Source organism: Etheostoma cragini, chromosome 3 (genome assembly GCF_013103735.1).
Source record: "Etheostoma cragini isolate CJK2018 chromosome 3, CSU_Ecrag_1.0, whole genome shotgun sequence".
Lineage (NCBI taxonomy): Eukaryota > Metazoa > Chordata > Actinopteri > Perciformes > Percidae > Etheostoma > Etheostoma cragini.
This window is the reverse complement of record NC_048409.1, coordinates 560,375-575,772: the sequence shown is the minus strand read 5'-3', so window position 1 is coordinate 575,772 and position 15,398 is coordinate 560,375. Positions and strand designations below refer to the sequence as shown.

The 15,398-nt window shown below is 40.7% G+C and overlaps 1 protein-coding gene across 1 annotated transcript in view; it reads right to left on the bottom strand.

Annotated features, from left to right (window-relative positions):
• gbe1b (glucan (1,4-alpha-), branching enzyme 1b) overlaps positions 1-15,398 on the bottom strand; it is a 107,141-nt gene that overhangs the window by 86,861 nt on the left and 4,882 nt on the right. The window contains exons 2-3 of the mRNA XM_034867664.1: positions 4,653-4,822; positions 251-366 (exon numbers count right to left, since the gene is read on the bottom strand). Of these exons, the coding sequence (XP_034723555.1) occupies positions 251-366; positions 4,653-4,822 (286 nt within the window). The remainder of the gene's footprint in view (positions 1-250; positions 367-4,652; positions 4,823-15,398) is intronic.

Below are 15,398 nucleotides of genomic sequence, written 5' to 3'. Positions count from 1 at the left end.
ACACACACACACACACACACACACACACACACACACACACACACACACACACACACACACACACACACACCTTATGTGCCGTGAGCATGACATGTTGTTGATGGCGACATGCCAGGTTTCCCTCGGTTCATAAGACACCACACATGGGGAATCTTCTTCGCACATTACAGTAACAAGTCCCCGTGCCAAGGCGGCAAGATGACACCTACCGAGGGCGTGAAAATAGGCATGAAGATGTTCTGTTCCCTACCTTGAGTTTGGTGTTGTGATCCACAGCTGGAGACTTGTCATGCTTGGGCGGCAGAATCAGTTCCCACTTGCCAAATGGTTTCTTGGTGTAGGGGTGCGAGAATTTCTCCCAGCCATCTATAGGGGAACAATCCCATCCAAATGAGTGGGGTTACAACACAGAGACAAGTTTCATACTGGTCAGCTGTTCCCTGATCAAGGCAAGCCATATGACCATAGACGCTAGTGAAAGAGCAGCACAAGTCAGAACATGAATCTCGCTAGTTTCTTTTGGTATGAAGGGACCACAGGAAAGACGATAAGGGAAAAGTCTGAAGAAACTCCTATTTGGTGAAGAAACATTTGTTTTTTCGTTTGTTTTCTTCATCTCTTTTATTAGCATGGGATCTATCTTGTGACCCACTGGAACGTCTTGACCCACAGATTGAATAATACTACCTCATCCCTATTTTGTATTGTCCCGGTTCCTTGGGTTTGTTTGGGTTTTTCCATACCTGAAGCGAGGGTCAAAATGAACAGAGGGTGCCGTATGCTGTACAGGATGTAAAACCGCATGAGGAAAATTTGTGATTTGTGTTATTGGGCTATAGCAATAAAATTGACATGACTTGACTGCTGCTAATATGAAAATTAGCACAGTTTTGATGTATTATGCTGACCAGAACAAGGCTCACATCACTCCTACAAGTGTGTTCTACTGTTTGGTAGTAAACCAAGATTTATGTATTACCTTTATTTAAAGCCTGGATATGTGCAATTTCTTATAAATTATTTTGATGACTTGTAGAACACTTGATGCACATGTGATGCAGTCTGTACTGTCTTTTTTAATTCTACCACTCGGAGTCAATCCAACAAAATCAAACCATTGCCTCTGCATTCTTCCTTATTACCAGTCACTCTCTCTCTTTGTATTTTTGCAACAGTGAGTAAAGCGGCGGGCTCAGCCATCTAAAAGAAAAACTGATAAAATACCACTTCGCTGCTCATTGAATTATCTCTCGGAGGGAACAACAGAGACGAGTTACATTCATAGTCTGCTCATACCACATTACCAACTGTCACTGACTGACAGGAATATATCAGGACACAAAACATTTATCAAAAAGCAGCCACCTTGGCATGTCAATTTAGGATGCCGTTTTTATTCAGTAATCCAGATCTGTTTGCTATTCATGAGCAAAAACAACGGCAGGATAGAAAATGAATCACAGGAGATGCTCCAGAAGTGACCGGGCACAACACCAGCACTTTTCGGAGGCAGGCCAAGTCATTTTTTCCCCCTATTAGAATTTATTTATCTCCCTTTGCTTAAACTCCTCAAAAAAAAAAAAAAAAAGGAAAATAACAGTGCATTATACATCCAACCTGCACCATATTCATGACTGGGGCTGCCGGGCTGTCTCCACATTTACTATGAAATTGAAATCAAATAATATGACTGAGCCATGTCAAAATGTAATCTCTCACAGAATTGAATGTTGGAATTGAGCTGCTGCCCAAGGTCCTGGGAAGATAATTAAAAAAGGGACAGAAGAAATATAGAAAGAGGGAATGGCAGCAACAGCAACTAACTGGCACAAAAAATGTGCAGGGACAATAAACAAATTGAGAAATCTCCAGGTTTTTGCACACAGTGTCAATCTGAAGGTATTACTGTTCCTTTATCATGACCTGCAGGGTGTGGGGGCAGAAAGGCTGTGGCACAGAGCTAAGTGTTTGTGCTGTGGCACAGAGCTAAGTGTTTGTGCTGTGGCACAGAACTAAGTGTTTGTGCTGTGGCACAGAGCTAAGTGTTTGTGCTGTGGCACAGAGCTAAGTGTTTGTGCTGTGGCACAGAGCTAAGTGTTTGTGCTGTGGCACAGAGCTAAGTGTTTGTGCTGTGGCATGGCAAATGGTATCCGAGTTATGTGCACAGGTCCAAATTGTTTCCCCATCATTTTTTTCTATTATTACATTTTTTTGTTTGTCCATTGAGAGTAATACATCACTACTGGCATGTGTTATAGATGCATTAATTTTTTTTGATAAAAAGGAAAGAAAATGACACCGCAAGCTTGATTTACCTTGTATATCTATTTGATAGATGAGAGAAAGTCTCATTTAATCTTGTTAATGGTGACAGAAATAAATAATCTTGCTGCATTTCCGCATGCTGCATTAACGGAAAATAACACTCAAAAGACTATTAACCTGAAATGACTTTCAAAGTCGGGGCCGGAGGGGATAGAGATTTCAGCGCCAGTTGCACTCTCTCAACAACTTTGCAGGCGATGATGAAATAAGCAGCTACTGAAATATTAACAAACACTTGCACTTTCAAAAGAACCCCCTTCAGTATGCAAGTTTATCCTGTGTAATCAATATTTTCCACATTTCCTACATTCCTATTCCCAGGGTGGTTGATCAAAAGGGATGACCACAGTTTTCTCTGCTTTTTCTTAGACTTTTGGCCTCTTTGTGTTAACTTGTCAAGTTACTTATTTAAAGGCACAGTGAAGGTATGCAACCTTCCTGTTAGACCTGAAATCTCTTTTTTTCCTTTTTGGTCCCAACACTCTATGTAGCTCTATACTACAGTGGAATTTCCTTTTAATTAATCCAATTTATTATTGCAAACTGATTGCTACGGCGCCCCCTGGGGTCAGCTGAGAAAAAAAAACTAAACTGTACGCCCGGATTCCTAATCTGTTCCCTTGGTTTTATAATCCATTCGCATGGATTCTATAATCCGTGCCCTCTGTTTTATAAACGTGAGGAAAGATATAAAGTAGGAAAGATATTCACTGATTCAAACCTCTGGGATCAATTACTCTATAGCAAAATGTCATTAAATCACGAATGAAGCATCTTTCCTAACGTAGTGAGGTTAACAACGAGCTACAAACCCGTTTTCATCTAAACGAGCCGTCCTCCAACCTGGAGAATTAAGACTGGTCTCTGGTAGCACCCGGCTACTGTGCTGTAGTCCAACTAGCAGGAGACTCATTTCTAATTGAGGTAAGTCTGGAGACCCTACCTTATTTAATCATTAGATTATTAAATATTTTTGTGTTTGCAGACAGTCCCTAAGCACTTGGCTGCTACTAGAGACCAGTCTTAATTCTCCAGGTTGGAGGACGGATCCTTTTAATGAAAACGGGTTTGTGGCTCGTCGTTAACCTTACTACGTTAGGAAAGATGCGTCATTTGTGATTTAATCACCTTTTGCTATTTTTCTTCTTTATTTTTGACAGAACAGCGAGAGAGGAGGAATGCCATGCAGCAAAGCTCTCCATACGGACCCCGCTCCACCAACCGAGCCTTCCGGGAGCCCTGAATATCTTTCTAACTTTGCTCACGTTTATAAAACAAAGGGCACAGATTTATGAATCCGTGTGAACAGTTTATAAAACCGAGGGAACAGATTTGTATTCTGTGCGCACGGTACGGTTTTCCTTTCTCAGCTGACCCCAGGGGGGCTCCGTGGATTGCTATTATACAACTGGGATGAAGCTTACTTTCATACATCAGCTTGATGCATGCTTCTTTTAAACATCAGAAAATCAGATGAAGAGTCCCTAACAAAAAAAAGACTAATTATTTTGTGTAAATGAACTGATATATTAAAAAAACACTAACTATGGAGGTTAAAGGCCCAAATTTGAGCTTTACTTCCAGTACTTCCACAGTTTTTAGGAATGGTAACACCTTTACACACACAACATGCATGTGTGGTAGGGATAGAATGATTATCGGCCCTGGCTAATTCTCAAGCCTTCTTTGTCAGTTAACTGTTAATTAACTGTATTGGCGTTTTATTTGTCTGATAACCAATGAAGTTAATTACTTCAAAAGTGTGCTACTGGGGCTCGGCTACAGCTCAGTCTGACCCTCTGCTTCCATTTCATCATCATCAGTTTGACTTAATGTCTTTTACTGGGTATTATATTGAAGGTTTCTATTTTATATAATAATCGCTTAAAGCATTTAAAAAAAGATTTGTGTAACGTTCCAAAAATCTTAATTTGGACTTGAACATTTTAATTTTTACTGTAAATGTACATTGGTTCTAATGATATCAGTTATCAGTTATATTAACTAATAATAGCCGGGTTAGCTCAGTTGGTGGAGCAGGCACACATATATGGAGGTTTACTCCTCCACGCAGCGGCCGTGGGTTCCACTCAACCTGCGGCTCTTTGCTGCATGTCATTCCCCGTCTCTCTTCCCTTTCGTGTCTTGATCTCTCATGTTAAAAGAAAGGCCTAAAAATACAAATAATAGTATCGCCTTAAAAAAGATTTCAGTCTAACCTTTGTGTGTGGATAATACAACTCAGTGAAAGCTTTCTAGAAACCCAACCTGGGCATCACACAGCTGATGTTGTTCAGGAGCTGACAGTTTCTCCTCAGGCTACTTACTGAAGTCCCCGGTGAGGAAGAGGGCCTCTGCAGCTGGAGCCCACTCTTGAAAAAACAGGCTGTTGTCAGGCTGTCGCTGCACACCGAAGGTCTTGTAGCTGCACGTGAACCTCTCGAAGCCTCCCTCTGCCTCTTCCAGCCGCAAAAGCTGCTTCTGTAGCAGCTCATACCTTCATCACACACACACACACACACGTTACATATCATAAGTGATGTTGAAGTCCCAAACTTGCAAAATACCGTGCTTTTTGACAACCTTTCAGGTCTGACAGTTACAGTACGTGCGTTTGTGTGTAGAGAGCCAAAAAAAAGAACCTGGGACAACCGTGTAAGTGTGTGTGCAGCTTTCTCTCTGTATGTTAGTGTAGTCTAACATGATGTTACCTGTTGATTTTTTTTGTCATCCAATTAAAATGACGGGGAAAGAAGATATTCGTCAGCAATTAGCAGTAATGCCGCCATTACTGGAAAGAGCATCCCTTCTGTTGTACCCTGTCAGTGTTATCACTTATCAGCCATTAAAACCCCTAACAACAATGCAGTTGTGGTAAAAAAAACAATTTCCAAAAATCATTAGCAACATTCACATTATATTTCACTGAGTAATACATTTTCCCACTCATTCCTCTCTTAAATTTAACGGGTTGTCCAGCTGTTGTTTTTATAAACAGTCTGGACACACACACACACACACACACGCACACACACACACAGATTTAAAAATCCGAAAAGAAAAATAAGCCAGAAATGCGTTAAAAAACATAAACAGATTTCCTTAACTTTAGTTATTTGTAGTTATTTATGAGTTATCACTAAAATAATATCATAATAATTTGTTTTATTGTCACAACAAAATAGAGCAACATCAAAATATATCAAAGTTCTGATAAATAAAATACGCAACTATTAAACTAGGGGAAACTATTACTATTATAACTAAAGTTTTCTTTCCTGGTTTTGTTGAAATACGCCCCATAAATAAGCACTCTAATGATCTTTTATAAATTTACAATTTAACCATTCTACAAACAGTCAATGTAAATTGATATTTTGTGTCTTAGATTAAATAAGTGAACACCAAACAAAAGAAAGAGGTTTGAGACAAACATAACCGTGTAAGTAAGTGTGTACTCTATGCAAAATGTTCCTTAGTTTGCACATATTTACAACTTTGCTAAAAGATTGCAGCACATGCAGTGTAGCAGTGATGCATCTTAATGCTTCCTTACTAACATTATCTCTTTGCGGTCCTACCTCGGGATGCAAACCTGCCTCATCCCTTGAGGAATGTCTGACTACAGGCATATCCTGAGAGATAAACCTCAGTCTGTTACCTTCAACTGGGAAGGATAAACTTACTACTTTGCAATTTATCTCACTTAAGTTCCTGCAGCCAGCTGGTGTCCATATCAGATCCCCCCCGGTACAGAAAGCCTCTTTCAGCCAGCTGAGTTAAGTGCACTCTCTCCCCTATAGCCCTGAAGCCAAGCTCAGACTGGCCTGTGAATGCCCTGGGGCTAGTGATGATGGGCTGAAGTAACAGTGCCATTTCTCAGCAGCTGCTCCCTGTGTCGAGCACAGAGGATCCAGACAGTACTTGCCAAATGCAAACCTTTAAAGTCAAACCAATGATGCCACATGCCTCCTTTGCCACTTTGTCGCCATTTCAAGAATATGCTGAAAAGAACGACAAAGTGTGGATTTACATAAGGGCAGAGCTCCACTGCCACAACTACCGAGGACCGATTCACTTGAAATCAGACGGTGCCAAATTTCAATACCCGAGTTATATTTTGTGCGGCGTGTAAAATGTTCTAAATAAATAACAAAATGTTTCCACGTAGAAAAAGTCAACGGTAGCCACACTTAGAAGGCTTGGAAGTCCTGCCTATGATTATAACTAATGAGTTCCAGAAGGTTGACCAGTGGGACTAGTGAGCCAAAAGTGGATTTTTTAGTTGTTTAATAGTATCAATAGGAAACTGCAAAGTATTCCTTTCCTTTTTTTAATTCAAAAAAATATTTTTGGTATTTTAGTAGAATACAGAAAGCAGCAAAAGAGCAGCACTGAGTTCATTTTATTTTAATATCTGTTGATCGTTGTGGCCGGGTTAGCTCAGTTTGTTTTCAATACCTTCGGGGTAGAAAACTCTAGAAAACTGTTCATCTACTTTAATATCTCAGAGCAAACGGGATGAGGAACTACTGCATATACGCTCATCTCTTTCATGTAAAATGCACATTTGATGCTTTTAGAAGTCAAAACTTTGACTAACGTTCGCTTAGAGAGCTACCTTACCTGTTGGGCCACAGACTAAAGGAAATCCCCCCACCCCAAACTACCCATGAGTCCGACTGGGGGTGACACGTTGCTCTTAGTAACAAGCGAAGAGCAACACAGGAAAGAATATAAGCACAGCAGAAATGTGTTTAAATCTATATCTTTAAACATTACAGTTACGACTTAAAATGACAACAGAAATAAACAAGTTTGCTAATTTTACATATCTCCGCACTTCAATTCAACTGCCAGTTGTCTATGCGGTCTACTTGTCTACTATTGTGTTGGCTGAAAAGAAACAATTCATTTCAGGAAGTCATTCACAAAGATGAAGCTTTAGGCAAAATCATAACTTTGATTTACTTTACATTTTTCTTATTATTGACAATCAGAAACGGTCTGCGTGGATTGTTCCTTTGTGCCTTTATCTCTGCACATTTTATTTTGATCAAGTAGTCAGTACTCCTTCTCCTCCAAGCTGGCCCTGGTACCACATCTCTGTCCCTCGCCCTGTGTTTTTCCAGTGTACAACCACGTCTAGCACAGGACTGCCCTCGGAATTCATAGGCAACATTTAGCCCTAAAACACTCACTCTCCCATCAAGCTGCAGAGAGCAGAGTTTCAGACTGGGATCATTTCATTACATATGGCAAGCCCTTTTTCTCCAGCCCTGGCCCTGAATTCCTACTAAAAGGCAATTCAAAGTCAGAAGAGCAGAACTGGAGCTGAATTCATAGCTGTCGTCTTCCTGTCTTCAGATAAAGTCATCACGTTTCTTAAGTTATGAGGTACTTTATAAAGCTATTGATGTGGCGCACATGCACATGTACATGCAGAGGTCCAGGGTTTTGAGTCTGACCTGGGACCATTTCCTCTTCCCCCCTCTCTCTCTCCCCTTTCTCACCTAGCTGTCCTGTCCGTTAAAAGGTGGAAAAGCCCAAAATGATCATCTTAAAAAAAATAAACAATGGTCAATGTCGCCAGCTCATACAAAGTTATTAAAGCTAAATTACAACTGATGTATAGCTTTACAAGCAAACAACCAAAACGATTGAAATACAAGCATAGGACAGTCTCAAACCCAGTCTTTGTGTGGCCCGGTGTGATAATACTGCAGGAAATCATTGATCTGTTTGATGGCAATCTCACGTTGAGCAGCATCTATTATGGCTGACTTTATGGGATTATGTCCTCTTTAAAATTATTCTGCTGGCAGAATTATTTGCTAAGTGTGCATTGCTGTCAGTCCCAGTGTCGTTATTGATAATACCAGTAAATATATTATTGTAACAGTCAGAAATGTCATGTGTCAAATCTGACACATGAAGCTAATAGCGGTCGTTACAGATTGGCATAGCAATATTATCCATGGCAATACTGTATCGATACACAGACGCCAAGTATCAACCTATTAATGTGTGTGTTGGTCAGTTCGTCTGCCTGACAATCCCATTTTGCAGCAAAAAAACTGAAGTGAGATGAACAAAAAAGAAATGTTTGTCACACAATATTGCAACATGTTTAAAATCCCAATAATTCTGTATGGTAACATAATTACCGTGATGACATCGTATTGTGATGCCTCTGGTGATTATACATTCATGCTAAGCGTTGGGTGTCCGTTGGGTTTTTTGCGATACGGTGCTAAAGCAATACTTTTAAAATGGTGCTAGAACCCAAAACAACAGTCCATTACATTGAAGAACAACATGTTTATTTATTAGAATTATTAATAATATAATAACAATAAGTTATAACTTATTTCGTCAGTAAAATTGCTGTTAAACGTCAGAAAAGAAAACTAGACAGGAACTAAAGTAGCATGGGCCAACGGAGAACCCACGACAATATGGAGTGGATCCGAATCACAGGGCGGATATGTAATGTTTGCAGCTACGACCCGGGACGCTAAACAGACACCCAGCAGCGACATTTAGACCGCAAGTTTCAGTTTGTGTGGCTAAACAAAATCTGGACTTAGTAAGAGATTCCAGTCTTGTCTTACAGTTCAATAAATACATAATAATCACTGATTACTGCATTGTTTAATTGCTATAGAAACTGTGCGTTTCTCTCCAGTTTACCAAGTCTAACATTAACTGGCTGGATGGAGAGAAACTATAACATTTTGGACATTAGGTGCAAACAAAAAGTGGTGCAGCATTGTGTGCAGAATATTTATACAGTCTGTCGTAATATATATTTTTTCTGTGTTATTACAATTTTCGGTTATTACATCATATGTAGGGATGTAACGTATGAAAATGTAACCTCACGGTTATGGTGACCAAAAGGATCACAGTTTTCAGTATTATCGCAGTATTTTTTAAAAGTGTGTTCAATATGTTGAGAAAGCACCGATAGGCCTATACAAGCTGAAATAGTTTCAAAAAGTCTAACAGTGTTTTTTATATTACAAAAATATAAGTAACAGGCTTGTAAAAACTAATAAAGTGGCTGCTGAACCACCGGCCGGCTGAAGGGGGGCCGGTCAGAACTAGAACCAGAGAGGTCTGACTCTGACATCAGGAAGATTTATTTATGACTCCAACATGAAGTGAACTATGAAGTTGTATTTGACGTTACATGTGAAGTTGGATGGGGTTCTTAAATATGAGCAAATCATAATGCACATTACAAGCATCTGACTTACTATGAACATTATTTACCCAAACTAAATGTTATAGCCACCAGCATATAACAAGAAACAATACTAAACATTACCTTCATCTCTCTAATTACAACATATTGCTCAGTAACACAAACTGAGAATAAGCCCCATCTATTACAGCACACATATCCATTACGGAGCAAACAGTGTAATACACCTTTAATAGCACAGCACGTGGCTCCACAGCGCTGGTCTGTTTACTGGGGATTGCTAAATTGTCACGTTGTGACACGGGCTAAACTTCCACATCGTAGCAGAACACTTATTGAAGCGTACGAGGCAGTAAAAGCCATGACAGTTTAGCGGGCTACAGAATAGTTTTAACTCAGGTTCTCAACTACAAACGTCAGTTCAACTAAGAAAAGAAAAAAGATAAAGTCTATCTGGAACAAGTCCGCTGCTACATTCTGTCGCCCTCTCCTGTCGGAGCGCAGTGCGCGGCAACTTCAGGAGCCTGGGATGAAGGTGGGAAGGATTAAAGACTTTTCCACACCTCGGTAATCCACCGCGATAATAAGGAGATTTTAAAAAGAAAAGGGTAATCGTTACCGTCAACATTCCTACAGTGGTTTACCGTTACACCGGTAACTGTTGCATCCCTAAATCTTGTACCACTAGTAGTTAATGTTACTCCAACTAACATTTGTGATACACTGCAAAACTACATTTTTATTCTACTGTAGAAACTTTATGTATCAACAAACTTTTGATTGACTTCCTGGAGAACAAGTTTACAGAACAGTCCAGTCAGTTTCAATCTGATGTTCTAACTTCCCTTTACAATGTCGATCTAACCTTTATCATATTATTCCTAAATATTCACACACACACACACACACACACACACACACACACACACACACACACACACACACACACACACACACACACACACACACACACACACACACACACACACACACACACACACACACACCATTTTGATTCTCTAATCCATTTTGTTGTGTGCACATGACTTGGTTACTAAGAGACAGACAATAAAAGTGAATATTCCACTAACATTCCCGTTTACATGTGCACATTTTTTTTTTTTTAAAGTTTCCAAGCGTTGGAGGACTTGTAAACACGCAGCCTTTCATTCCTTTTTGAAAAGGTCGGCGTAGCAATGTGTATGCATATCCAAAAACCTTTAGATATCCAAGTCTTTGATGATGTTTAAAAGTAGCTGTGTTTCTCCTTCTTATCGGGTCTGCAGCCAGTAGAAGTTTGGTACCATTCTGGGCATTACCAGTGGAGTCATTTACGAGATACACACTTGGTTCCATTAGCGCCTGCACTAAGCTAAAAGCTCTAACATGCCCAATGTTTGACCAAGGAAAAAAAGCTTCTGGAGGGGGTGTTTGGCTCAATGTCATGGTGCATAGGACCCTAGGGTGAAATTACTCTGAACCATCCCTTTAATATACAGTCACAGCCCAAAAACAACCTTTAAAACACCGGTATTAGATTAGTTCAGGCCTTATGAAGTGGTACCATAACATTAGGCCAACAATATCGCCTACACCTGCAGCCGCTGAACTTCGTAACCTGTTCATACACTCACTGTTAGATAATGGTGCATCTAAATTTAGAGTGAGTGTTCAGGTCCATGGCATTGTGTCTGACTGATGGTGACAGCTGAAGCAGCAGCGTGGAGAAACAGCACAACCTCAGCTCGCCTATAGGGCTTCCAAACAGCCCAGCAACAAGGGGACTGTCTAATGATGTCTTTCATGTCCTTCTTTGACTAAGTGCATTAATGAGGCTGAAGAGGGACTGAACATTGAGGTTGACTGATGGAATCTAAACTTCACTGCTAACCTTGTACCTTTGCTGGCCTTCAAACAAGGTGACAAGAATGCTTGTCACATAAATGCTGCCATAGCAACCTTTACAGAAGGTACTGTACATTAAACATTCACTTAATATGTAATACAACTCGGATGATTTTTTTTTTACATGATTGAGATATATTATTCACCGATTAGTTGTTTGGTCTATAAAATGTCGGAAAATGGTAAAAGAATCCCAAGATGACGTCCTTAAATGTCTTGTGATATTCACAACTCAAAGATATTCAGTTTACTGAAGATTGTTTATGAAAATGTTCATAATAATTAAAAAGTTGACAACTATTCGATTCATCTTTGCAGCTCTAAATACAACACGTCATTTCAGAAAATGGGATCCAGTAATTCTAGTTACTCCAATTAACTACTGAGGAATGTAAGTTGCTTTTCCCCACTTTTCTTGTATTTATGTATTTTCTCTTGTTGCTTTTCAGTCAGAGCACATGCATCGGTAGTCCTCACTTCAAAACCAATAATCAGTTTTGCTATAAATAAATTGCATCACCATCCAAAGAATAAGACTCAGACTTATTGCTCTATTTTCACTTTGAAATGAGTTGTGATGACAAAATCAGATTTTTCCAAATAAACAAACTTTTTGCCATAATAAGCAGCAGTCCCAATGCTCCCAACTTTCATTTGGTCCAATTTAGGAGCTACGTGGCGCCACAAGCCGCAAAATCCTAGCAGCACTTCCTGCAGACTTGCGCAACAGGAAGGGTAAATAATGAAGCATGTCAACAGAGCACTGCTCACTGGGGCTGTAACCTGCTGCATTAACAGTTGTTTTCACATTCAATCTGAAACTAGCATCCTGAAGAAATAAAATAAGAGCTGCCTACAACCCCGGACTACCTCATTAGAGTCGGGAGGCCTGCAAAATCTGCAGGAACATTGCATACCGCCTGTATCTGGTGTGAACCAAAGTTCAACAAGATTGTGGGCAGCCTTGAGCCGTGACATGGTGAAATCTAAAGAATCACTTTGTGTGGTCATAGGCCTCTTTCTCATACGCCGGCTGCATTCTCAGCTCTGTGCAACCCGGCGAGGGGGCTCAGCGGGACGCCGCAGCCTGAGAAAGCTCTTGATTTCTACGCCTGTGTTCACGGTGTAGTGTTTGGGCTCTGGGCTTTATGGACACCACAGGCTCATCAGGAATTAACCTTCACACAGCAGCGCTGCTATATGTAAAACAATTTGTGTGCAACTTTCCTCAGCTTGACAGCTGTTTGAGACACGTCTAGGGCTCTGTGAAGCCTTGCAATCCCAAGCTGTTTCTGGGATGGAAGTGACACGCTCATCTCTCTGCAAGACTCGAGCCCTGCTCACATGCTCCAAATACAAAGCAGGTGGTCCCTCTTCTGACAATCTAATGCAAATACAATAAACTATATGGCCTCTAAGCAGAGATAGTTTTGCAGACGACCCAACAATGATTACATTTACACACTGCACAAAATATTCTGTTTTTGCCCTTATTAAAAAAATATATATATTCTGACTGAGCTCACTAATGTTGCTGTTTACATGCAGCCTTGCAAAATATGATTCTTTTAAAAACAGAGATGAGACGTACAGGCTGACCTAAATTGAGGACAGCTACATTGAAGTTCTGTTAAATAAAATGGATAAAAATACAAACTTAGAATCTGAAACTTAACGTCCTTTGAATTAAAACACATTAACAAAAAAATAAACTGACTATGCAACACCATCACTAACAGGGATGTTGTAGAGCGTCCTCTGGAGGACAGACTATGCAACACTATCACTAATAGGGACGTTGTAGAGCGTCCTCTGGAGGACAGACTATGTAACACCATCACTAACAGGGACGTTGTAGAGCGTCCTCTGGTGGACAGACTATGTAACATCATCACTAACAGGGACGTTGTAGAGCGTCCTCTGGTGGACAGACTATGCAACATCATCACTAACAGGGACGTTGTAGAGCGTCCTCTGGTGGACAGACTATGCAACGCCATCACTAACAGGGACGTTGTAGAGCGTCCTCTGGTGGACAGACTATGCAACATCATCACTAACAGGGGTGCTGTAGAGCGTCTGTGGGTACACGAGCCGTCCTGCCTACACGATCCGTTCTGCGCATGCGCACGATGTTCACGCATGCGCATAAATACGTAGCTGAAAACTTGGCTGTTTCCTGCACTATTGGTACCACGCATGCGTCGGAACACTTGACGGCCAAGCGTCACAACGGACCGCTTTTTTATATCGCCAGTATGTACATATATGAATGTTATTTTTTTTAATTATTGTTTACGCCAGGCTATGAATTACGAGGTGTTTACGTGGCGGCCAATCCAAAAATATAAAGGAGTTGTCACATTAACATTTGATTACATGTGGAATGGGAATTCTTTTTGACCGAGGGAAAGTCAAAGCATTTAAAAAAATAAAAAATAAAACATTTGCAAGACAAATACAGGGCCCAGGCCAGTAAAAAGAATATTCCAGCACCACATTAACAAGCCTCCAATCATGTTTCATTTTATTTTAACATGTTACATTAACATGCACTCGTTTGAAATCAGCCAAAGTCCGCATTTTACGCGGGGGGGGCAATTTATTTTGCTGCAAAAAATGATTTTTGTTGCTTAAATCACAAATATCTTAACAGTAAGTTGAAAAATGTTGTGTTTACTTTACACGAGGCAGCCATTTCCCCTGTTGCCATGGTAATGTTATGAAGTGACGCAATTGCACAACAAGAAAAACACATTCCTTTTCTCCTTAAACCGCAGTTGTTCCAAGTGCCCGCAATTTCATCCCATATATATCCCAGATATTCTATTGAATTTTTAAAGAAAATGTGCCGCATAATCAAGGATTTTTGCAACAAATCTTGCGCATGTGCAGGACGGATCGTGCAGTGTCGTGAAGCCTCGTAAAACACAATTAGCATCTGCGCATGCGTGAACATCTTGCTCATGCGCAGAACGGATCGTGTAGGCAGGACGGATCGTGTAGGCAGGACGGATCGTGTAGGCAGGACGGATCGTGTAAGCAGGACGGATCGTGTAGGCAGGACGGATCGTGTAAGCAGGACGGATCGTGTAGGCAGGACGGATCGTGTAGGCAGGACGGATCGTGTAGGCAGGACGGATCGTGTAGGCAGGACGGATCGTGTAGGCAGGACGGATCGTGTAGGCAGGACGGATCGTGTAGGCAGGACGGATCGTGTAGGCAGGACGGATCGTGTAGGCAGGACGGATCGTGTAGGCAGGACGGATCGTGTACCGACAGCGTTCTCTGGAGGACAGCCTATGCAACGCCACCACTAACAGGGACGTTGTAGAGCGTCCTCATAACATAGGCACAGGCTAACTACTGCTAACTAACATGCTAATTAACATTAACATAGGCACAGGCTAATTACTGCTAACTAACATGCTAATTAACATTAGTAATTAAACCTAAACAGCTGATGGAAGTCCAAACTGTGACCTTACCCTGTACTATACGGTGATTCTTCTACTATGGGACAGTATGTTGCATGGTTATGACACAATCGTAGGCCTATTTTTATAAAAACGTCTGCTACGGAGCCATAATGTGAGATACAAGGTGATGGAGCCTTTTATACATTGTCGTACAAATAGAGTCTTCAAACGTTTCCGATGCAAAGTTATTTGCTGTCAAAGTGGCGTAAAAGTGAATGGCGGTCAATGGGATGCTAATGGCGGGTGATAGCTCATTAGCATCAAAATGGCGCCATAGGAGCTACTCTTCGAGGGGAGAGGCAGGGCATATTTAATAGTGCAGAATCAGGAACAACGTTTTGGCCCAGAATGGGGCCTTTATGTAGTTCTTATTAGAGAAATATGGCCTCCCATCGATGAGCCTACACAATCCTCTCAAGGAAAAAGAAATGATTATGGACATTGCATCATTATATATATATATATATATATATATATAT